Here is a 27,001-nt window from a genome sequence, read left to right as displayed (position 1 = left end):
CCATAGATAACAATGCCTCAACAGGGAAAGCAACCACAAAGTTTCAGTTTTTTAAAGAAATGAGTAAACTAATTTGGGGGCATCATGATATTGAATGTCCTGTAGTCAGTACTGCAACGGGAGTAATTGTCAGGCAGCCAGAGGTCATCAAGCAAGGCAGCTCTGCTACAGCAACCCAATTCGCAAACCCTTCCGCTGAAGAAGGTCCGTCTTTTCCTTCCTCCAGTTTTGATGCTGCACAATCTTTTGATTCCGAATGCTCATGACCTTTGCCATTCTCACCACCTGCTCAGACCACTGTGGGTTTCAAGTGTAAAAGGAAGCCGCAAGAAGATAACACTCAAGTAATGGATTTTCTCAAAGAGTGTGAGGAAGCATCTCAACGGAGGCATGATGAAATCATGGGGTAAATTAAAACAACAAATGCTCTATTTGAAAAACTTTTGCAGTCACACCAGCAGGAATGAAGATGCGGTTTCTTTTTTGTGTGGCAAAGGTGTAAGAAAATGTTCCCACATTTCTAATTTTTTTTCAAAATTAGGCCCTATGTTCCCACAGGATTAGGGTTAGGGTTGAAACGTGGGAACATAGAGCTGTGGGAACATAGAGCTGTGGGAACATAGACACGCTCCCAGAAAATGGTGAGGTATTTCTCTGTATGTTGTGAATGTAGCCTATACCTCAGGGAATATTTTATGTTATTTCAGAGGTGTAAAAGAATATATTTAGTTTATGTTTACAGAACTTTAAAGAGACTTTAGTTTACATTTCCCCTTGGTCGCAAATTGGTGGAGTTCGAGCTATCAGCCGAATGGCTTAGTACAGGCGCTAATGGGACCAACAGTGTATCTCGTAAATTACCCCACTAATAATGCCTGGATTGTTATCAAACGTATACAGTAGTACAAATAGGATCTTTACTCATAAATCAATGCATTGGAAAGTTTGTAAGTACACCAGGAGTTTATTAAAATAACACTTACCTGATCCAGCTAATGCTGTAAACATCGACGAAATCTTGCGCGATCACTGAAATACTGTGTGGTCGCACGAGATCCCGCACAGAGCAGGAATACATATGTCGTTTTCAAGTTCCCTTTGCCTGCAGTCTCCTGCATTTGGGGACACCTGCTCTGCTACTCCTAACAGTCTTTGATCACTGTTAAGGTCTAAGAACTTTTAATTAGGGATGCTCGATATTTACTTTTCTGCCGATATCCAATATTCCGATATTGTCCAACTCTTAATTTAAGATACCGATATATGCAGGCTTTTTACACCAAAACTGTTAGGTAACAACATAACACATCTCCTGTTGTGGAATTAACACATTATACCTAATTTTATTGTGATGCCCCACTGGATGCATACATAAATGCAACATGGCTTTCCGAATGTAAACACTGTCTGTGCAAAATAAGAGAACAACTTCAACTTAAGTTATGGAAAAAAGTGCCAATATGGCACTGCCATATTTATTCTTCTTCTTTGCAGTCATTGCAAATTGCAAATTTACTATCCGTAGGACACACTTGGAAATAGTTCCAAACCACAGACATAAGCCCCGTTTCTGGAGGCGGTACCTTTACAGGAACATCCTCTCACTCGGTCCTCTCAGCTGTTGTGTCTCTCCTGCAGTGGAAACGGGGCTCATGGCAGAGTAGGACCCAGATAGGACCCACCGGACTCTGACGGTGACGTCACAGAGGCGACTCGCCGAAAACATAACAGAGAAAATGACAACGAGGAGGCAAACCTCGTTTCTGGTTTGTGTGTGCGTGTACATGGCGGTGGACGCTATGAATTTTTCTAGCGTGTTGTTGTTGTTATACGTCATCAAGCGCACGCTACTAAATGTCCCATGCTGCGTTCATGCAGGCTTGAAAATGCTGAAGCCTACAGAACAAACATCAGTTATAAAAACCCGATACCGATACTTCCCGATATTACATCCCTACTTTTAATCCCTCTCTGCATTACACAAATGACGCCGCCTAAGATGGGGATGTTGCAATCAGTGAAAGAAAAAAGGAACAGACTCAATGCAGCATTGATTGTTTTATACTTACAAGAGTGATTTTCTTCTCGATGTTGCCATATTGAAAATCATTGCTCTGGATGGATTGGTAAGCCTTGTGCAGCTTCCAGGCAATTCCAAAATAGGCGAAGACAATTGTCAGACAGGGGAGGAATGTGCAGAGTACAGACAGGGACATGATGAAGGTGGCGTGGTTTAGAGACTCCCCGTAACCGGTCCAGTCTATTGAGCAGGAAAGTCCGAAAGGTTCCGGCCCGTAGCTTCCCCATCCTAGCAAAGGAAACAATGCCCACAGGCCAGCATACAGCCAGATCCCACTGATCACAATACTGATGGTTCTCCTCTGGAACTTGAAACCTGTGCATAAACAGAATTTAAATTCATGTTAGTGTGTCAATTATCTGCAAACCCCTATACATAACATAAGCAGTAACTAGGCAAATAATTGTTATACGTTGTCTACTGTAGACCCCAGATGTGCACATTATTCTTCTCAGTAGCATTCACCAGAATGCAATGAGGAGTCTGCTAGTAATAAAGATCCATTACATGTTACAGTTAGTTTTGTGAGATAAAACTGACCATTTATAGTGGGGATGGTTCAATAAAACCAAATACCAAATGTTTTTTTACGATGGGTAGAAACAAAATCCACGCTGTTATATTTTTAAGGGTCGTAAGCCTACAAGATTTTTCTTTTAATTAAGGTGTTTTTGTAAAGAAATGAAGGCTGATTATCATTTAAATAAATACAAGTTTGCGCTGTTAAAGCTTACTTACTTTACTTTTCTTTTATTTGTACAAGAGGGACGGTGTAGGATAAGGTTGTCCCAGCTTAGAAGTCCATATTTTTGTAAAATTGAACAGTGATGAAAGGTTTTTGTTTTTTATCTAGGATTTTGAGGGCTTGTTTTATAATGATATGAGCGTTTTTTGAGTGCTGAAGTTAGCAATGGACCAGGCAGGTAAGCAGTAGTTGATGTACGATATTATAAAAGAAAACATGTACATTTTTGCTGCTTCTGTTGACATATGATTCCTGAGGTTCCGAAAGTTGGCCAGTGTAAATTTGAGATTTTTACACATTTTTTCTACATGTTTTTTAAATGTGAGGTTACAGTCAATCAGGATACCCAGATATTGATATTCGTTTACAACTCTGCCCTGAAATAAAAACATTGTGTTCTGTGTAAGATTTGTTTGTTTTTGCAAAGAACATGGCAACAGTTTTAGTAGTGTTAAGTTGAAGACAGCAGTTATTTAACCAGTCAGATACTCTGACCATTATCCTAGTAAGTTTTGCCGCAGCCTCAACGTGATTTTTTCCCTTTACAAAGATCACGGTATCATCGCAATACATTAGAATTTCACAGTCTTGGCACACAGATGGTAAATAATTTATATAGAGACTGAAAAGGATTGGACCCAAGATGGAACCTTTTGGGCACACCTGTAGTGAGTTTTTTGAAACTGGATAATACATTTTGTATTTTGACACACTGAGTTCGAGTGGAGAGACATGATTTAAGCCAGCTGGATGTGGACAAAGAGAAATTAAACTGACCAAACTTAGATTGTAGAATATTGTGATTGACTGTATCGAAAGCTTTCCGGAAATCTAAAAAATGCACAGCAAAGATCCTTAACCATAGCAGAGTCCATCTCATACACATCCTTTGACCATTTGGGTTTAAGTGAATTAATTACATTCGCTACTTGGGTTTCCAACACTCTTTTCAGATTAAAAGTGGACGCAACAGGATTTTGTAGTATGAAACTGTACTGTTGTGATAAAGACGTATCCCTGGGCTGCTGTTGTGTGGAGAAACTGTTGGCAATAGTAGTCACAGATTCCACAAAATAATCATTTAAGGCTTCAGCCACATCAGATGGTTTATTTGTTACTGTACCATTTATCCTTAATTCTATCTGTTTCCTAACATTATTTTGTCCAATTAATTTCTTTAGTTGCTGCCATATGATTTTAACATCTCCCTTAGAATTTTCTATTATTTCGAGGAAGTAATTTGCTTTGGCTTTCTTAAGTTCTCTTGTTACTTTGTTTCTGAATGATGTAAATTTGTGTCTGTCAGTTGTAAGTTTGGATACTTTTAAGGCTCTATCCCTTTCTTTCATCCTTTGAATTATTGTTCCACTGATCCATGGGAGGGATGCCCTTTTACTTTTGTTTTTAAAAGCTTGTTGTTTATAATAAATATTGAAAGTTATTTTTAGATGCATTATCTATTTAGATCTTGTGAATGTCGGCATGCAGCGAACATTTGGTTATTCGTTGGTTATACCCACCGTTTAGCTGACCGTGAAAAAAGGGCTCATGCACATCCCTAATTTATAGCCAATAGATGAGGAAAGGAAAAACAGTTGCCACTGTGTATGAAACGCGCTATATAAATAAAACTGCCTTGCCTTGCCTTGCCTTAGCAATGGCTTTCTTGCTGCAACTCGAAGTCTTCTCTTCACAGTTGAAACTGAGACTTGCATACTGTGTCTTCTGACTCTGTTGTGGCTTTGGGTCTGCCAGACCTCTTCCTTTCAGAGCTTCCCCCAGTTTCTGAGTGCGTTTTGATGGTGAAGGAAACTGTACTCACTGACACAGTGTTTTTGTATAATTGTCAGTTTTGGGTAACCTTTTTTAACCTCTGGCAGTTCACCACTTACCTTTGTATCATTTCAAGCTATTCATTGGACTTGAACTGCTTGAATTTCAATAAAAAACTGGAAAAATTGGGGTGTTCTAAAACTTTTGACCGGTAGTGTATATATGCTCACCGGTTTCATAGGGGAGAAGCATGTATTGATGATGCCTATGACTCACATGACCATGCCGGCTGCATCTAGAGGCCCTGAATCACCCGCAGATCAGAACATTATGAGTCTGGGGTGATACAGGCAGAGCCTTAGGCTCCTTGGGATTTTCAAAGCTTACTGGATTGTTTGTTCTTGAGAACTCAGAACAGGCTGTCTCCATCTGATATGTACTTGCAATTATCGAATGTGTAAATAACACAAAGTTCAAAGCCCCCTTATTTGTTTACAGCATTAGCATGCAACTTGTGTATTGCAACATGTGTACAGCTATACCCACGTCAATTTACTCTTATAACTAATATTCATCTTCAGTCACAAATTAATCCCACTGCAATTTTCCAGCTGAAGTGCAAACTGGCACCTGCTGTTTTGCTGTTCCATTCCTTTACCGTATTATCATCGTAGGTGCTTATTTATGTATAATTTTTCTATTTCATTTTCTTGTATTGTTTATATATCTTCAAACAATGAATGCTTGTGAAGGAAACTACATACTACATAAAATACTGAATATGAGAGACAGCACCGTGCAGTAGCAAAAGGATTTTGTATGTAAGGGGAGGGAATGAAAGTCATCATGTGTGGCTTTATAAGACTATCTGGATTTCAAACTACCTCCGTGGGTGTGTTTTTTAATATATCACTATTCTAATCCACTGCAGCTATCTTCAGTGCTTCCTTTTGTGCCAAAACCTGAACAGTTATCACCTAATATATGCAGCATATTCTCAAGCCAGGTCTAGCTGTATTTAGCTTCATCACATCACAATCCTTTGTTTATATTGTGGCTAATTATGGCTAATTATGTTAAATTTAAAGACTGAAAGATTTTTTTTTCTTTTAGAAACAAACACCCTCAGTTTATTCTGTTATTATCCTTTCAAACCATTATGTGCCTGTGGCAGTAGTACAGGCTGCTACAACATTAAGGGGTTGCAAGGCTGCTGCCTATTACTCGAGAACAGAGATCTTATTAGTTATATACCCACAAACAGACAGAAGCTTTTTTATTGCAGTGACAGAACTCATGATACCAATTTTTTTTTTGGGTCAGTGATTGTCCTAGTTACTATTCTATATTTATATAAACCTTTCCTGGTAAAAGATACTGTAAGACACAAGAATACTTAATTGGATAGTATTGTTATTCCCCACAGGTAACCCAGGTCAGTTAATATGCAGTATGTACTCTATGAAATTGCTTGGTGTTATAGAACAAATAGATATCAGCCTAAATGTCAGTTATAGCATCAGTTGTATATATTATTCAGCAGACCGTGCTGTGTGTACTGTCTGCTTGTGATCCTATTAAAACCGACTGGCTGGCAAGAATAAAGCACTCAGTGAGCAGAGAGATGAAAGAAGACAGAAATCCCCTGGAAAGTGAGTCTTGTTCATTGAGCTTAACGAAGAACTGGGAGTTAGCCGAACTATTACAGATCAATAAATCATGGTTGTAAAGATCAGTCAGGTCAGGTCCTGATTGTTAAATTACTTTTGACTTTGGTTCAGGTTATTTGTTTACTTTTATCAATGATCCTGGTCAACAAACGTGAGGTTAATGTCATAGATGATGATCTGTGAGGTTTATGGATAATAGTTTGGTATAAGGTTTAGAAATTTAAAAGGATTTCTTTATCATCAGATGGTCTGCTTTACAGAATAAGGGTAATTGCCTATGACCTTTGGTAAGATTGACTGCTTACTTTTGATATTGATTTCTTAAGGCCAGCTGGTATTTACACTAAAAGCTGAACTGCTCTGATTTCCTTCAAATCCCATCTGGTCCTAGACCATAAAGAAAATTTCACTACCTGTCCTTGGTGGACTTCCTGTTACCAGGTACCTGACCATTCCCATCACAGCCAGAGTCATGATGCTGGTTATGCTGAAGATCATGCCCATCAAGCCATAGTAGAGGCAAGAGGTGTCACCTCCAATCCAGGCATGGTTAAAAGCGGAGGAAATGGACAGAGGATACATGCTGAGGGCCATGCCAATGTCAGTTATGGCCAAGTTCACCGTCAGCAGCTCTGGAGCTTTGAGCAGGGTGATTCGACGGGCTGCATTGACCAGGACTGCTGCATTCCCCAAGATGGACAGGATGGCTGCAGGAAATAATGAGAAAAGAATAGAGGAACAAGAAAAGAAACATCTCAACACATATTAACTTAACTAAACTTGTAAAAAGATTGGTTTCCCCTCGCCCGTCAAAGAAGGTCTGAAAGCATTACCGGCATGAAAGCTACAGCAATGGATTAGATAAGGGTGCTTCAGTGGGAAACGCCACCCAGATAAAGCTTGAGTGAAAAGAGGTTTTGAGTGGGTGTAGAAAGCCATTGGTCATTTGGGAAACAACATGTCTCAGCCTCTGCAAGTGTGTTACTAAGAAAACCCCTACATTACCTCTATTGTTACGACCCTGTTGTGTTCTACTTTAATTACGTTTCTCCATTTACCTTCACATCGGTTTCCAAGAGACAATTGCATGGAATGGAACAAGAAATGTTACAAATTTAATTTAAAGTGAGTGTGTATTGGTATTCTGATCAAATGAAACACAACAGTGATAGTACTATATGCTGCAGTTGATTATTTGGATTTGCTGTGTGGATATTCACAGGTTTTGTGTCCTCAACTAGGAAAGGAAACATACTGTAATGGCAGTCCTTGTGTTTCATGATGGTTCTTAAAAAATTAATTGACATGACTTCTTCAAAATTCAATTCCTGTGCGCAGCCTTCCACAACAAAGATCAGGATGCATCAGAGCATACTTTTATTCCTCACTGATCATCATGTGCTCACTTATTTTCTTACTCCTAAAAGGATGAGAACCATTTGGGGTTTAATGTGTTGTGTAATTTGAGATGTGATTCTTTAAAGTACTGTTGTACTGACGCATCATTTCAATACTTGTGACCCTCCCCTGGTAAATTGAACAATTGTTCCTATTCTTCTGACCTCAGTCACTGCAGGCGGTTGGTTCTCACACCACGCTTGGTTAACTCCAGACACTATAGAGCTCAAAAAAGTGTGTTGAGGCTTGTTGTTTGTGAGATGTTGAGACTGGCATGAAAACTCATAAATGTTCAGCTCTTTACCATTTCTACAGGTGGACCCATTCCACAAGTGCCACATTGTGTAGCTACTTCTTTGTGTATGCTAACATTTTCAATCCTCACAAAAAAGCAAAAGGAACATTTCAAATCACATCTATAATATAATGCATATCATAGCGTCCACATAATTGTGATGGTCACATAGATCTGTGTCCAAGAAATAAGCAATAAAAAAATTACAACAAATAAATATGTAATCTAAAATGTAACATTACTATGTCTTCTCTCCTCAGTATGGCATTAAAGTGTTTTTGATATAAGTATATATTAGTTTTTAAAATTATACATTAATTTATCAGTGTCACCTGATTTAATACTAACACTGTTATCCTCACCAAAAAAACCTTGAAAAATAATAGTGCATATAAGAAATGACATCATTTACAAGACAAGTTAGTTTCTCTCATCTCTGATGTTCCATTTTAGATGTTTTATAAGGTTTAAATAGGAGGAACAAGCGTACAACATCAATACTGTTACCATTTTTAACATATAATTCTAAACAATTATTTATTTCTCATAATGTAATCAATATCAAGTAACAGCTTCTCAAAATACATAGGATGTGTTGTAAACAAATCCATTTGTAAATGACTCAGAGGTAACAGATACAAATAATTAAAGCTTAGTGCATGCATATAATTCCCCACTCCCTCCCATCCTCCCTTCTCATGGCAGTGTCCTTCTTAATAGACCCCCTAACGACCATAGTTAATTGAGAGAGATGTAATGTATGGTGTTCTTCTGCTCTAGAGCTTGAATTGGAAAAAAATAAGTGCCAGTACTCCATTAATTCATATGCTAGTACGTGTATCAGCCAGTATAAGTAAATAATTAAGTATTACATTCTGAGTTTTGCAATGAGTAAAAGATACCAGAGATGGGATCTCAGCTCAGGGGCGGCGGAGCATTCTCAAGGGGCCCTTCTTATTAAGTAATTTTAAAATTCACAACCATAACATAGCATATCCTATCCATAAACACAAATTGCCACTTATAGAGCCAAGCAAGCCTACTGTTTAATAAAACATACAGTGATGCTACTCTGTCAAACAAGCTTGTTCGAAAAAAGAAAAGAAAACAGGTTGCCAGTCACTTTCAAATGTTTCAGCACTGAAAACTCTCAGTACCATGTCTTTCTTACATGGGAATAATATAAACATAAAAAAGACACGGTGGTCTTCAAAACTACAAGACCTATTCAAACATAAAATAGACACAGCAGTATGCAACACTATATAAGGTCTTCTCCCATATAAAGTAGACACAGCTGTCTACATCACTATAAGGCCTATTCATATACAAAGTGGACAGCCTACAACATGGCAGGAAGTGATACAGACAGGTGCTGAGATGTGCTAAGCATGGAGTTAAACAACAGATTAACATAATCAACATCCTGACTGAATTCATCATAACCAAAATTTAAGTCAATAAAAGCCCCTTTTACACAGCCTGTTTTGTATTAAAGGTACATGGCATGGAGTTGGGTGGGCTAAGTTGTTCTGCCAATAAACAAATGGAGAAGACACAAGAATATTTGCAGAACTGGATTGTCAACATCTGTTGAAAAGGAACAGCAGCACAGTAGGACAGGGAGCTCATGTTGTTGTGTTACACGGGCCGGCTTTGTTTGGTTCAATGTAAAAATGCAAAGACGGCATAACGACGAATCTTTTTTACAGCTAACAATATGGGATCACTGTATGAACGAGCCTAAAGGCTAATTATGGATGCTGCCTTCAACAATTACTGCTCAGCCTGTTGTAGTTGAGTGTAGTTGAACTGTGTATTCCGCCATCCTCCATAGAACAAAATACGTGGTTTCCATTACAAAAGGTTTGGAAACTATGCTTTGATTGATGCTAGCCTCATTGTTAGCCACTGTCGTTATGAATAACCTAAGCCTGATTTTCTGTTCCATCAGTATTGTGGTTGTGTTGAATGGACGAGCAAGACGAGATGTAAGATGTTAGAGGAGCAGAGAATGCAATTAAGCTTTTCTTACTCTCTTGCTCCTTGCCTTGTGATGATGTGTGGCAATCGGCCAACCGATGGTGTAACTTCACTTCACTTTAAAGACAGATGTTGGCGGTTAGCCCTGCAGTTGCGGGTGTTAGGGGCTAGATTAAGGGGGTACTAAGGGGGTGGAATCCACGACAATATGAACAGGCCACAGTGCCCGCATTTGTTTCTGTGTAATGTGACAACCGCATAATACAACTCATCGAAGCTCCAAAACTCAGCTTTATCCCATATATTTAGTGGCAACAGGGATAAACGTGAAATATATAGATAATGTATAGATTTAAGCCATATGTAAATGTAATTTTGTCTCCCCAGCATGTGAAGATAACTTCGTTAGTGGAGTCAAGATTGCCTCCTAAAGTGACAGAATTAAGAGCAGTCTTGTAACCATTAGTGTCAAAGTTTCAATGGTGCAACATGTGTTGATAATAAATGGGGCAGACCTTGTGGTGAAATCAAGGTTGTAAAAGTATGCCTTTTCCTTGGTATTAGCGCTCTTGATCCTTTCCTGTGCTGATGGAGTGCCGATGGCCCTTGGGTGTTCCCTCTGTCCCCCTGCTGAGACCCTCACAACAACTATTCCACATCTTGAGGAACGGTAAAGCTGCGCAGTTCGCTGATCTTCAAAGTGTTGGAGTAAATCAGGAAGGATGTGATGCTCTTGTGTAGAATCTTCTGCACATCGGAGAATATTTTCTGTCACTGTTGTCAGCATATAATGCAGGGCTTTGCCGAAATCCTGGATAGGAGCATTTTTCATCACCTCACATGCACCATTCACAATATTACAATCTCCATGCTTCAGCACCATCATGATTTGTGGGATGTTTTCCTTCCTGTGCAGACTGTTAATCGGACGTGTTTTTTGTATCTCAATATGTTTTATACCAATTGAGAGTATCCTTTTGGGAAGTGTTTCCTGAAGTAAAGCAATTGTGTTGTTACCATCTCTGTAGGTTGTGATCCTGGTGATCCTATGTTATTTTTTCTGTTATGGTTCTCTAACATGGAAAGCTTGTGCTGGAGTTTTAGAGCCCCGAGGTGTTGTTGAGTAATTGGCGTTTTATGGTCCTCCTCTTGGCTTGTACTCCCTTGACTCTAGATACCCAACCTTAGATAGCATCCATGTGTGCATCTAAATCTTACTGCAGGTCCTTCAAGGTTAGAATTAGTAAAACAAATTTAGTAGTTTTTGTATCAGACTTTTTTATTATTACTGAAAAGGTCATATTGAGCTTGTTATTTCACCAAAAAGGACCACAGTTTTACATAGAAGAAAACAAGAAGAAAGTTAAATTATTTTTAGTCAACTAGCCATGTTATACATACACAGATGTATAGTGCAAAGAGTGCACAAGACATAGCGTAATACATGCTAAGTACAAACACAGATGATCTATGGCATAATATGCAGGCAACTACTAGTGGAGTTTAATGTATGCATTCCAGGTGAGCCTGTGTAGCAACCATCTGGGTAGCAATCATCTGGGTAGCAACTTCAGGGTCGATTTTTTTGTTAATGTTTATATTTCAGCCAACATAAAGAAGGAAGAAAACATTCAAAAAGACTCCAAATAACATTGAATGTAAAGATGAAAGAGAGCTGCAAAAGGAATAAAAGAGAAGGAAAAATTCAAAAAAAGATTCTAGCGGCTGCTGAAGAAATTCCAGTGCCCCAGATCCAAGGACAACCAAGAGCTGCCAATGTAAGAACATATCTCCTTTTCCATACTGCCCTTACTAAAGACCTCAGTGGTATCACTATGCCACAGGTGAAAAAGAGGGATAAATGACTGCAAAAATATGTGCCGGGGGAAAGATGGTACTGAAGTACAAGCTCAGACAGTATGCAGATAGACAAAGAAACACGACAAAGACTGGTGCAATTAAGAACTGTGCAAAGCTGTCCCCTCAATTCCTTTTTTTACCCGACCCCCTACCTATTACTGCTTTCCACTCCAATAGGAATGCATATGGCTCTATAAAGCTCTATATAAATATATTTATGAAAAACAATAATTCAATAAAAATATAAATTATTTGTAATTTACTGGTGGTAATATGTAATATAAAAGTATTTCAACTGAATAAGATTACTGGGTTCCAGGAGTCAGTAACCAACAATATGTAAATGCAAATTACATCTTTACAATATTTCATATTTTCTGTTACTCTTGTATAGCAAAGTGATTACAGTGCATATGATTCTAACAATAGAAAGACTGTTGACCATAATTACAAAATTACTGCCAATCTCCATTAAAAAGATTGGTTTGTGTGTGCTTGGTTCAATCTGCTTTATATAATATCTCTCTCTTACATAAGCTTGTGGAAAGTTGATTGATACAAAAAGCAATATTCTGCAGGCATGTGTTCATTTTTTAAATAGTCCTTTTAATCTGTTAAAAAGCATATGAGGTTGTTGTCCCTCAGGCAATTTTCTCTCATGGTGCAGCCTTGAATGATATGCATTCACACCTCATTCATTGTATCACTGCGAGACATCAATGCAACATTAGCAGACATTTTTCAGTACAATATGGTTGTTTGCAATCTAAATGAATCTGCCACATTTTTAAAGAAGATGACTAAACAATTGAATGTGCATCCTTGTGAACTAAGGCATGGTCCTGAAACCCAAGTCAATTAGTCAAGCAGGATTAGTGAGATTTGATTGCTTTAGCCTTCAGCTGTAATGATAAGTGGGAAGAAGTAATCAGATTTACAATGAATGGACATGGTGAGTACTATTTAAATTAACATATGACTTGTCTATTAGACATTCCTCTGCTACTTAGAATTGCAAAAGTTGCATCTCAACCCCTTGATTCCTGGGGTTTACCGTGTCTCCTAAAGGAGTTTTTTCTCTCCCGTTTTTTTCACTTTTAGTCGTCTGATATTTTGACACATGCTGACCATTACTGAAATGTATGAATTTATTAAATGTACTATTTTCAGCTTGTGAAAGCGAAACAACTTGCGCTCATCTTAGTGAAATTCAACAAAGACTGAATTAAATTAGTTAACCAGGTTATGCAGATATTCAGATAATGTGTTTACTAATTTTATTTGTAGAGCAGGGTACAGACGACAAAGTTTCTTTGTCTGCAGTGACAACTTCTGTTATTGTGTATACTTGAAAAATATGGCCCTGTTTACACCTGGCATTAACATCCGAGCACAACTGGACAGCGCTTAATACAAGTGTAAACGACCTCTGGGATGCTATCTTTTGTAGTGTAAACGCTAATGCGTCCCGACGTGTCCCCGACCAGGACGTGAAAGGAAAATACGTCATCAATGCAGGACGTGGGGGTTGTTTTGGTAAACGGTTGAAAGAATGGAGGGGAGCACAGATGTACGTGACTGTAATCATCTGAACGGTTGGAATTGCCTGTACATGTATAATAGTTTTTTTAACATTTTTCTTAGCTCTTAGCTCTTCAGCCTGCTCTAAAAACAAGTCTGGCGCTTGTCTGACTGACGTAATAACTGCGTGGGGCCGTTTGACCTCCTTGTGGAAGTTATGTAGGCAGCAATGAACTCTGGACATAAGTGGTCAGCTCGAGATCACTTGAGACGCATAATAGAGACAGGTATAAACAGCAATGTGTCTCGGCTGTCTAGTTGTGATTGGCTCACCCAGGAGTATTTTAACACCAGGTCCAAACAGGGCCAATGACTGACTGACTGACTATACATGCACTGTAACCTGTAAACTGTAAACTGTTATTTTGCTTTTTTGTGTGTCTGTGTTGGAACAGACTGATCATGCAAAGAAGACAGACAGAGCGGCGCTGTTCCTTACAGCATATAAAGTGTGTTAATTACATTAATGGTCAGATGTTCAGCAGGGGAAATGAACTTATTTATACTTCTGGAGGCTGCTTTGTGTTAGTGTATTTTTGGTGTTTTTAAAAATGAAAGGACACATTAATCATTGTAATCTCTCCTTTCATGCCGCCTCTTTGCTGTTGCTGATAGATGCCTGCTTGCAGTCTTAGGTTTTTTTTGCATGTGCATAGCTTATTAGAAACCTGCCTACTCTTATACCTGGCCAAGAAATCAGTGTTTCAAGAAACCAGGTTTCCCTAAGTTTCTTACCCCAATTATAGTACATTACACTTAATTAATACAGGAAATGTTCTACTAACAATCAAATTGTAAATCCTTGTTTGTTTGTATTTTTGTATTTAATACCAGGTCTTCTCTTGAGGGATTTTGACATTTATTCTGCTGGATCACTGGAGGGGGGCTCAGGATGATCCTGTAGTGGGTGTGTGTCACACAATACAAATAATCACTTCTTTATTTAGCTTCAACCATTATTTCAGGATAATGCCACTGATCATGTGGTGAATGATCTCTACAAACCAGCAGTGTGCATGAACTCTTTGGACTCTTCAGGCAGGGAATAATAAGAGGATCTCATGGTCATGTGGGAAAAGACTCTCAGAGAGAGTGAGGATCAGCTATCAGAATGAATTAGCAATGAACATCAACCATATAAGGCAGCTGCTTTTGTACACTCATTAAACAAATTTGATATGGTGTCGTGTGAATGACATATTTGACGTAGTACTGTAGTTTATTTGAATCACACACACACACACACACACACACACACACACACACACACACACACACACACACATTTCAGTCGTTATATTTATTTTTGAAAGCTAGACTTTAAACTTTAACCAACATTTTGTGGTAGACATGTAGACAAGTGTCACAAACTGTTGCCCCTTTGTAAGGCATAAATGTTCTATCCCATAACAACATCAACAGTATCTGTCTTGTCTTCATTCTACTCAAATGGGCAAACTAAATTCAGAAGACACAATTCTGTAAAGTATATATGTATCTGGAGGACATACAAATTCAAACAGCATGGCACTTCCTCAAAGCCTTTGTAATTGGATTTTGGCTCAATCTGCAGGATACACAAGCAGTTGGGCTAACGTATTGACAAAAAGTGCTGTCTAGCAGATAGGGAACTTTATTAGCATTCATTATTTCTGACCACCTGTTTAATGTCAACCCAATTTCCCCAAAATTCACTTTCCTTTTTATCTCTAAATATACCCATTTCATGACAGAAGAAAAAGTACAGGTGTAAATAAAAACACTAATGATGGCTCCATTCCATTAATTGTCCCAGTAAGCCATGTCAGTGAGTGAGCATACACAATACCAAAGCCTTGGAACAGGTTCAAATTAATGTAATGCAGCCTTCATTAATGTTATTAATTCCACCTGTGCTTTTCCTATTGTGAGAAGTCAAAATGTCTGCTGCTGTCCTTTACTTTGCTAGATACGTGAGTTTGTTTACCAGCCATGAGTGAAGGGGGTTAAAGAAAACTTTCTGAAGCACTAAATCAAATTTGAAGCAATTGCATTGAAAATGGTTCACTGTTTTGAAGCATTTTATACAGTTGAAATGGCGACATCTGCTGGGAAGCTATTGGTATTGCATTTGTATGGCTGAATTGAATCTAAGATAGATGACACTGTGAGTCAGATTTTAAGAGGTCTCAGTGCTTTCTTCATTATTTTGTTAAACTAAGTCTATATTCATAAAATGGAATACTTACCTTACCCTAACCCTAAGCAGAGTCTACAGATTGGGACGTATCCAAAACCAACACAACAACATACTTATTAAGATCTAGATGCAATACTCTAAGAATATTGAACAGAGTAAGTATTATGGCTTATATGGCAGGCAATTACAGTCAGATGCATAAAAGGGAAACAAACGTACTGATATTAATAATATATTTATTAGTCTTATACATTGTACAAAAAGAAAGATCTATTTATTTCTCTCTCTCTATAACATTTTCCCATGAAAATAGGAATTGTGATGTTTTTGTTGCCTTAGAGTCAGCCCTTTATATCTATATAGAGAACAGGTCCTATTCCACGGAGCCTGCCACCTTCCAAAACATAAACAGGTCCTTTTAACTAACATATGCACGTTATGAATTTCAAAGTCTAACCCTATTTTAACTCAACTACACCAATGTCTTCGAGCATGCAAACCTGTCTCAATTCTTCTTCATCCATAAAATGGTTACTGTAGGCCTAATATTAAGAAGGAGAAATACAACAAGCTCTCTGCAGGGCTTCATTGAAAAATACACACAGCAATTCCTGAACGTGCTTGGAATTACTGTGTCCAAGTAGACAAAGGCACTCTGGGAACTGGTTGAGGACGTGGAACGAGGGAGTTTCTGGTGTTTGTCAAGTCAAGTCAAGTCAAACTTTATTTATAAAGCACATTTAAAAACAACCTCAGTTGAACCAAAGTGCTGTACAGTTATTAAAATACAATATAATCAGACACAAATATAATAATAAATAAAACAGTAAAGGAATAATAAGAGCTCAATTTAAAAAGAGTAAAAGTAAAGATAAAAATACAATAAAATAAAATAAGAGCCAAGGATTCTCGCCTAGCTGTGGCTGAACGCCAAGGAGAAAAGATGGGTTTTCAGCAGTGTTTTAAAGTGCTCAACAGACTGTGCAGCTCTGACCTGGATAGGTAGGCTGTTCCACAGCTTTGGGGCCGCCACTGAGAAGGCTCTATCCCCACGGGTACAGAGTCTGGACCGAGGTACTGCCAGGAGCAGCTGGTTTGCCGACCTAAGTGCTCTGGACGTACTGTGAGGCTGCACAAGCTCTGCTAAATAAGATGGTGCCAGACCATTTAAACACTTAAAAACAATTAATAAAACCTTGAACTGGATCCTAAAATGAACAGGCAACCAGTGCAATGATGCAAGGACGGGACTGATATGATCACGCCGTTTCTTTCCAGTCAGCAGGCGGGCAGCTGCATTCTGGACAACCTGTAACCGGCGCAGTGCTGACTGGTCGAGACCAACAAGTAAAGAGTTACAGTAGTCTAGGCGTGATGTAATGAAGGTGTGGATAACTTTCTCAAGATCCTTTCTAGGGAGATAAGCCTTTACTTTAGCTACTAGTCTTAGCTGGAAGAAGCTCGTTTTAACAATAGAGCTTATCTGTTTATCGAACCTAAAGTCACTGTCCAAGATAACACCAAGGTTCCTTGCAAAAGGGTGACAGTGAGACTTCAGGGTGCCAATGGCGCTGTTATAACCATCTAGGAGATTTTGTTGGCCGAATAAAATAATCTCAGTTTTATTTTTGTTCATGGAGAGAAAGTTCACTTCCATCCAAGATCTAATGTCATTGAGGCAGTCTAATAAGACCTGGACAGAGGCTTGCTCATTTGTTTTTAAGGGTATATAGATTTGTACATCGTCAGCAAAGCAATGAAATGAGACATTGTGCTTTCTGAATATGGATCCCAATGGCAACATATATATTGAAAAGAGGAGGGGGCCCAAAATAGAGCCCTGAGGCACCCCACAGCTCAGCGGCGAAGTGGCCGAAGAATACTGGCCCAGCTGGACAGAGAAGCTCCTATCTGAGAGATATGACTGAAACCACTTAAGAACGGTACCCTTAATGCCCACACAGGTGTTTAAGCGAGACAGGAGGATGTTGTGATCCACTGTGTCAAAGGCAGCTGTCAGATCCAGAAGGACCAGGACAGCAGATTTACCAGAGTCAACTGTTAAAAGAAGGTCATTTAAAATTCTTAAAAGTGCTGTTTCAGTGCTATGGCGTGACTTAAAACCAGACTGGAACTTCTCTGAAATGCCATTTAGATCAATAAAAGACTGCAGTTGTTCGTTAACCACCTTCTCCAAGACCTTGGAAAGAAAAGGAAGCTTGGAGATAGGCCTAAAGTTGGATAAAACTGTGGGGTCAAGATTATGTTTTTTGATGAGGGGCTGGACCACAGCATGTTTAAAGGCAGCTGGGACACATCCAGACATCAAAGATGAATTTATCAGATCCATAACACAGGGCCCAATAATATGGAAAACGTCCTTAAAAAGACGGGGTGGGATGCTGTCAAGAGGACAGTGAGAAGGCCTGAGGTGCTGGACAATATCAGTTAAAGCTGAAAGAGACACTTGCTCAAATGTGTCAAAAACATCAGGGCAAATGGGAGAGACGGCAGGATCCAATGCAGACGGCAAAAGAGAGGACCTAATATCTGAGATCTTGTCAATGAAAAACCTTAGGAAATCTTCACACAGCTTAAGTGAAGGAACAACACCATTGTGGTTACAGGGGTTTAAAAGAGTATTTAAGGTGTTGAAAAGGAACTGAGGTTTATGGCTATTAGCAGACACAAGATTGGATAAGAACAGACTCTTGGCAGTTTTAACAGCTTTCTGATACTGCAATAGACTGTTTTTTAAAATGTCCAAAGAAACGTGTAGATGATCTTTCTTCCACTTCCTCTCGGCGCGTCTACATACACGTCTTAAAGTGCGAGTGGTGTCATTAAGCCATGGCTCTGTTACTGGCTTGGGGCGTTTACACCTAAAAGGCGCCACCAAATCCAATATGTCAATGCAAGTACAATTAAAAGTGTCTAAAAGTTCATCGGGAGTAAGAGTACCATACTGATCCTCAGTATGTAGCACAGAATGATTAAAAGCTTCAGAAAAATCAGAAGCAGTGGAAGGGTTAATTGTGCGCACACGGCGGTTCGTGGCGCACCGTTTCACATGGGAGAGAGGCAGTGTAATATTAAATAAAACAGCGAAGTGATCGGACATAAGTGAGTCACAAATCTCACTGACATTTAACTGCAGACCAAAAGATAATATAAGGTCCAGTGTGTGACCTTTCTCATGTGTCGGATCAGACACAGACTGAGTAAGGTTAAAAGAGTCAATGAGATTCAGAAAGTCTTTCACCAAGGGACGGGATTCGCAGCAGACATGGATATTAAAGTCCCCAACAATTAAAAACCGATCATAGTTCACTGACACTCCTGCCACAAAGTCTGTGAAGTCCTTTATAAAATCCTTATTGAACTGAGGCGGACGATAGACTACAGCGCACAGGACGGGTGTAGTAAAGTCTACAATGAATGTCTGCAGCTCAAAGCTAGAGAAAGAGATCGACGGTGACAATCGACACTGAAAACTGGATTTAAATACAGATGCTACCCCTCCACCTCGGCCGGTGGTTCGGGGGGAGTTAAAAAAGAGACAGTTAGGGGGGAGCAGCTCGGAGAACTGAATAGACTCACCAACTTGAATCCACGTCTCTGTCAAAAACATGAAATCCAACTCACGTGAAGTGAAGAAGTTATTCAAGACAAAAGTCTTGTTTGCTAGCGATCTAGCATTTAAGAGAGCCAGGCTAAGAGTAATCTCCTCGCGGGCCTGGGTGAGAACGCGGCGCAGAGGCCGGAGATTCCTAAGATCCACACCGCCGCTGCGGGCCCGACATCTGGGAGGGGGGACCTCCGCCGGCAGGTGAAGGCATCCAGCGGCTTGGCGGGAAGGAACAACAGGCTGGATCCAACGAAGACACAAGGGCCGCACATGAGATCCTCTGACAAGAAGGCGAGGATCGGTCCAACAGGTGGATCGTCTGAGGATCTTGAGTTTCACCAAGACACCTGCCCTCTTTCCGCGTCTTCTGGAGCGCTTCCTTCGTAGGATGACAGCCGGTGAGTGCAGCAGGTAAGCTGGCACAGACGCCAGTGGAGGAGGAAGACCCGAGGTTTGATCACCCAAATCAAAGTTTGGCAGTGTTTTTTGAGATGCTCTAATGCCAAGAAGTGCTTGGCGATCATACACAAACAGAGCAAAGGAATCTTGGCAGAGATCACAAAGTAATACAACAGCAAATATCAAACACAGCAGAGCTGGCAGACGGCAGGCCGCACATGCTGGCGCCATCTTGCAAATCTGTGCACGTTTGCTCAAAAGATGCAAAGTAGGATGAACAAGGATCTTAGGGTCAGCTGCATGGAGCGTTAGGGAGATGTCCTTACCACTGCCCCACCACCTTGAGATGTTCTGGGATAAAAAAGGGGCAAAACATCTGACTTATATGATGACTGCAGGATTCAAGGCGGCTGCTGTTGTGTTAATTTGCCTGGACTTCACTTTTTGTGTAAATTGTAACACAGCTGGAGTGCTCTATTTGTCTTAAGATATTATGAAATGGGATTCAGGAGTGAAGATGAGCACTTCCCCTTGTTCTTAACATGTATGTTTACTTCATTCTTGATTGTCTTGGAATAATTTGCTTAGTGGTCAAATGTAATAGTAATAACTGTTATAATGTTACTAAATGATACCTTTGAGCACAATATTTGCAGGTTATAACTATATGTGTTTAATTAATAGATCAATTGTAGCAATCAGCAACAACTTTGACTTAGAACTCAACTGGGCTGTTACCTGGTAGTTCATGGAAAAGTTATCTAGCTCACTATCTTTTTGTAGTTTTAGTGAACCATATTTAAAAAGTAAATATCTCCTCTATTCTACACTAACGTCTGGAAGTGATGCTAGCCTTCTTGTTCTCTTAGGTCCTTTTAGTAAAGCAATGAGGTGCTGCACAGCTGACACCCATAGATGGTGAACACCCATAGGTACACCTCTCTGAGTGATTTTGGGCATGGTGAAGACGGGCATCAAAACATCTTGCTTACTTCACTAAGCATTTGAGCTGCACTGAGGAACATTTCCTCAATCTGTACAGGTATAATCAGGGTTTAATTAGGGTTTAAATGTATTTTTTTTCTAAATTGATACAAAGTATGGCTTATTACATCTAATACTGTAAAATAAAGTCTTACCTTGCTTTTTTTTTCTCACAATATAGTGGGCATTTTATAGCAAATTGAGATTTATAGAACAAAACACAGTGTGTGTGTGTGTGTGTGTGTGTGTGTGTGTGTGTGTGTGTGTGTGTGTGTGTGTGTGTGTGTGTGTGCGCGCCCGCCCGCATGCATTTTTTTATGTATGTATATATACAATGTGAACAATGGCTAGTGTCAACTCAGCACATTGGGTATTCATTGGACTTTTAGATCAAAGAAACACTGAAGGGTGGCATACAGTATAAATCTTATAGTCATTATTTCAATTGAGATACAGTGAACTGGAGATATCTATTCTCATGTATAAAAGCATGATGTGTATAAATGCAATGAAGAGTAGAACAGTTGGCATGAAAAGCAAATTGGATGAGATAAAAAATGTTTCTTTGTGAAAAGGGGACCATTTAATAATCAAATTAAATCTTCTTAATAAATATCAAAAATCAATAATTGTGTACCAGTTAACATGTTTAAAATCCTCTGATGGCATACTCAAGCCCTACCACCTCAGCTGAGTTTCTTATAAGCTATAGGAACAAATAGTAATACAGCAAAAGTTATATTATATGGCTTTACAATGGAGAGCTCATAAGAATTAAACATGCAGTACAGGTGGACATTGAAATTTTGCACCCTGAATGTGTCTTAATAAAGTAGTTATTTATCATGAGTCATTAATGGTGTTTACCTTCTGCCTGCATCCATTTGAAAGAAAGGGTATCACTTTTCAGAACTGTATGCAAGCTTAAAATATTAATTTTAGGAGATACTTCAGATGTATCCTTCACTACAGTTAACACAGTACAGCAGTGAAGTGAATAAGCAGTGTACTTACCAATAATGAACAAGTAGATCCCTGCCCAGAAATCAACAGTAGGTGACAGTTTGGACATGTATTTATCATCCATGTTTGTCCGGTCAGTGGAAAAAAACAACAACACACAAATTGTGAAAAAAAAAGAAATCAATGAAGGAAAAAAAAACAACCTTTTAACAGCTCAAGTCTAGTCCCAAATATATCTGTACTGAATGTTTGAAAAACTGAGCATGTTGCCTCCTGTCTCTTCTGTCAGCCCTCATGTTCTTTCTATGCAGTGCAGGATGTGACACCTACTGTAATATATGGGCATGGCTGCTTGGTCAGTTTACTGTACGGTACACAATGGCTGAAATGATCGACAGACTCTTCTCCACCCTCCTCATACACAAGCTACACTGATATCTGCGCAATTGCAATTGTGCAGGCTTACACACACACACACACACACACACACACACACACACACACACACACACACACACACACACACACACACACACACACAAAGCAATCCAGATTATGATTACTAACAATTACTTCATCACACATTTTACTTATCCCTCAAAAAAAGAAAAGAAACACTGAATATAAACACACAAACACAAACACAGCCAAGCAGAGGTAATTAAATGTTATGATGTCGGCTCAGCAGTGTGTGGAAAAGACGAACCACTATTTCTTGCCAACAGCAAAATTACAAAACATGGTTTCTAATCTCTTGAATTAATGAATGAATCAATTGCATTAATTACTTAAAACTAAATTAGGCTATACTTGAAACATCATTTTCTGTAACTTAATTATGAAAAGTGAAGAAGGGACAGAAGTGTTATTGTCTGCTGTAGCTTTTATTGAAGATTGAATTGAAGATCAAATGGAATGGGATTAATATCTTAGTCAGGGGGATTTATGGTGCAAACCAGGCCGCTGTCTATCCATAAATACAGTACAATACATGTGAGGATGCATGGTTAAGCTTGTGTATGGCTAGTATGAGTCCTAGTATGAACTGTTTTGTAGACATAGAGGGTCTAATTTCTTCTTATTCCAAAGACACACACCTGTATGTGCATCACATTGAATTTCTTCTTTTGTATTTACAATGTATAGAAAACTGTGCATAAACCTATAACATAAACGTTATGCTTTACAAGAGGAAAAAAAATCCACTATAGTATTGTATAGTATAGTAAAGTACTGTTGTTTCTGTGTTATATGAATTGATTTTTCAGGCTATTTTAGCCATTGTCAATGGACATGATTAACAATTAATGGACAGTTTCCTGGAAAATTTCAGTCTTTTTGTACTGGCTCAAGGGACAACTGAACCCTTAGCCCCACTTAATATAGCCTACAGCATGTCTTTACCTTGCACCTTCTCCACATTTATCCAAGTGATCTTTGCACCTCTTTATGTGTGAAAAGGGCAGTGAAATCATCAGAGTTCATGTGGTGTTACTGTGAGGTATAAAAGTCCTGTCAATATTTGTGTAACTGATTTGACCATATATAATTATCATATTGTCCTGCAATGTCATATGCTGCAGCACTTCTTAAAAGTGACACACTGGTTTATGCATTAGCAAAACTGTGTGAAGAGAAGGAACAATAACAACCTTTGTCCAAAGAGTTATACAAAAGCAGGTATGTTCAAGGCTCACAGACATTTAGAAGAATTTCTCAAGATTCTGAATACTTGTGAGAGTAAAATCAGTCACAGCTTGGTAAAGAATGTCAGGCCTTGCTAATAGAGTGGGTTTAAGGTGAGAAAAAGTCATTTTTTGAGTCATTTCTATACCTGAATGAATAGGCATATTGCACATAAATTAAATAAAACAGCAATATGCCTCTAACTCTAATAATATCAGAATCATTGTTATCTTGTTAATCAATTTCTCTATTTGCTTGTGTTCTCTGTATTTGCTCTGTTGTCAATGACTGTATGAAAAATACACAGTACAATACATAGAGCCCAGGTGTGTACAGTATGAAATATGGCAAGAATAAACTCACCAGCAAACAAGATAACCAGAAACCAAACAAAGAGAGGCACATAGAGGGAGAATAAAAGGTTGCTGTGTAGCCGTATCCTCTCTCATTGAGGTCCACAACACAGCAAGTCATCAACACCATAAGCAATGTTTATGTAAGTATCACATTGAGTGGTGTATCCAGCCCTTGATAGTATCCACATCAATATCACTGCATGACTTGTCCAATATCACCACATGCCTTATCCGCTGACTGTAAGAGACATGCAGTCATGCATGAATATGTACAGTGATACACCTTCTATCACCACTGAAGAACAAATCTTTGTCACCTGTGGACTATTTATAGCGCTCAACTTTGACATGTTAATGAAATATTGTGTAAGGCATGACCGCACGAAGAACTGTGTATACCGCATGAAAGGACTGGGTATGGCCAATGAATGACGATACCTTTTGAAATAAAGGTTGCATTTTGGTTAATAGATAGGTTTGTTCAAGTCTGCCTAATGATGAAGAGATGCCTACCTTACTCCCATTTTAATCAAAGAGATCCAGGAAATAATCCATAGTCTTCGTTCTGTTCTGTGAGCTAAGATTAGGTTTCAGCAGTCAAAATCATGAGTCTGAGTTTGGATTGGTGTCATTTATAGTCTTTTTAGTTCAAATTCTCTCTTTAACTTTGGAAAATCCCGACTTGATTTTTCAGCTGATATTATCTGTCGATATTGGCCCATCACGGATATATCTGTATCGGTATGCTTGACAATATGAGCTGACATTTTTATTGTTATATTTTATGTGAATATTTGATTGTCTTTCTTAATTCAAGTGTAATATATATGCACGTTCTTGTTCTATGTGTTTTTTTACTCTTTCAGTGTGCTGACGTTATTGTCTACAATAAAGTTTATTGTTAAACTGTAAAATGTCATGCCTCCATTACATACTTTTATTACAAGTGTTTGATAGCTACATTTGAGGGATCATGTCTTAAGTATATATTCTGTTTAAGATTATTTGCTTAACATTTTTATGCTCCTTAATATCGATATTGGCATTGGCCCCAAACATCCAGTATCAGTTGAGCCCTGGTACTAGGCAAAGGTTTCAGGAAATTTAGATGTTTAGATGCTCCGTTTCTCAATACCATCAAGGAGTCCTCTGATTGGTCCTAAATTTATTATGCAATGTGACAATGACCCCAAACATATAGCCAGAGTCATAAACAACTATCTTCAGCTACAAGCAGAACAAGGAGTCCTGCAGCAGATACAGTAGTATGGCCCCCAAAGAGGTTGATCACCAAAATCATTAAGTTATTCCAGAATTACATGAAGAGACTAAATCCACAGAAGAACAGTGACAAGTTCTCCAAAATGCAGGAACAACCCACCTGTCAAGTATCTTGAAAAACTTTGTGCAGGTGTACCAAGGAGAACTGCTGTTTTAAAGGCAAAGTGTTGTCACACCAATTATTGATTTATTTAGGTTTCTTTTGTGTACTGAACATTATATGAAGTTATTGATAGGGTTAGGGATAGGTAAAAAGTATTCTTGGTATTATTTTTGAAAGCATCCTCTTTTTACTTTTAGGGCCCTCAAACCTTTGCACAGTACTATAATTTATTGGGAGCTGGGATGATGATTGTAACCACACTAGGTGCACTTTTGCAATACAGCAGATGCATATATTCTGATATTTAAATAAGTAATGACGAATGTTGGCTTGTATCAAGTTAAAGTTGAAGATCCCACAATCTATTAAATAAACCACAACAAACCTATTTCCACTTTTATCGAGCCACTGCAAATCATTTCATAATGAAATTTATTGGTTTCAGCATTCTGTGACCGTTAATACAGATAAGGTTTCAATGTTTATTTTTCACATAAATAATCACACTCATGCTCTTAAAAAACACCCTGAATACCTGAGAGAGGCATGATAAATTTAGTTTCCATGTGAGAGAGTAAAAACAACTTTGACAGCAGCAATGTTTTAACAGGGCAAGTGAATTTTGGCACCACCAAAGGCACTTTCCTTTCCTTACAACCTAGCTTAATCAAGGCTGCTGCGCACAAAGGGGGTATTTGTTTAATCATTTTGGCACCGACAGAGCTATGCACAGACAACCTGGACTCCGTTCATACAGACACTGCTTGTGTGTTGTCAGTGTACATGTGCCCCTGGATCTCAAGCAGTGATGAGGCTCATATGGATCACAAATTCAAAAATTCTTTAACTCACAGGTAATCAGTGATGGCCATGAAGGATTGGTGTGATGTGGTCGCATCTCTTAGAGCGTTTAAAAGCCTGGCAAAATTGGTTGCAGCCTTAAAATTCACCTGCTAAAACCTGAATAAAGTACATTGCAATGGTTAAGTCTGGAGAAAATAAAATGTGGATGACCTACTCTAGGTACCCAATGAAAGGGATGATCTAAACTTGGTTAAATGAACAAACGGGATTGCACCACTTTAGTCACCTGAACATCAAAAGACAACTCTTTATCAAAAATGACACTTAGGTTACCAGCCTCCTTTTTTAATATTAGAAAAGGCACCCAGTCTAGATAATGGAGTGTTAATAATGCTAGTGCATGGGTCAGAGGGGGTGACTACAATCATTTCTGAGTTGGAGTCATTCAACTGGAGAAAATCTTTGGACATCCCATTTATAATTTAGAAAAGAGACAGAGCTGTAGTATAAGGCTCTATTGGGACATACAATTGATTATCACCTGCATAGCAACGAAATTCAATGTCATGTCTTTGGATGATTTTTCCCAAGGGGTTGCATGTATATGGTAGATAAAACGGGCACCAAAAAAACCCCTGAGATAGGACATGAACCATGTGATGCCAACAGTTTCAGATTGCTGATCAAGACATGTTGGTCTACTGTGTGAGAGGCTGAGCAGAGGTCAAGCAGAATTAAAATAGAGTACAGGCCTGCATCAGTAGCAAGCAGTTTGTCACTGGTTATCTTAACCAAAGCAGTCTGTAGAGAACAAAAAAACTGATTTAAATCCTTTAAAAAACTGTTGGTTGTTTAGAGACATTTTTTTTCTAAAATCTCAACAACAATAAAGGCAACTTGGAAATGGGTTCATAATAGCTAAAATATCTGGGCCAAATGCCTGAAATGTTTGTTTTTTCGTTGTTGTTTTTTTTTTTACCAATGGGGAATGCAGTCAGATTGGAGGATTGGTGGATGATTTGTGTAATGAATATCTGTACAAAATGTGCCAGTCCATCTTGTAAATGTTGCGATATTTGAAATGACAAGTGAAACCTTTGTCTTGCCACTGACGTTTCTAGGAAAAGCCCTTCTCTGGGGACCATGAATGTCCAAACCTAATTTCACGGCAAACCATCCAACAGTCAATTCAGTGTGGAGCAAAGTGGTGGAGCAACTGACAGTCCTAGAGCT

At 38.8% G+C, this 27,001-nt stretch overlaps 1 protein-coding gene across 1 annotated transcript in view; it reads right to left on the bottom strand.

The window, feature by feature from the left end:
• Positions 1-21,662, bottom strand: part of opn8a (opsin 8, group member a) — a 31,089-nt gene extending 9,427 nt beyond the window's left edge. Inside the window, exons 1-3 of the mRNA XM_062437788.1 lie at positions 21,590-21,662; positions 6,682-6,975; positions 2,070-2,395 (exon numbers count right to left, since the gene is read on the bottom strand). Of these exons, the coding sequence (XP_062293772.1) occupies positions 2,070-2,395; positions 6,682-6,975; positions 21,590-21,662 (693 nt within the window). The remainder of the gene's footprint in view (positions 1-2,069; positions 2,396-6,681; positions 6,976-21,589) is intronic.
• Positions 21,663-27,001: the final 5,339 nt, after the last annotated feature.

Source organism: Scomber scombrus, chromosome 17, assembly GCF_963691925.1.
Source record: "Scomber scombrus chromosome 17, fScoSco1.1, whole genome shotgun sequence".
Classification (NCBI taxonomy): Eukaryota; Metazoa; Chordata; class Actinopteri; order Scombriformes; family Scombridae; genus Scomber; species Scomber scombrus.
The sequence above is the reverse complement of the archived record's forward strand: the minus strand, read 5'-3'. Positions and strand labels throughout refer to the sequence as shown.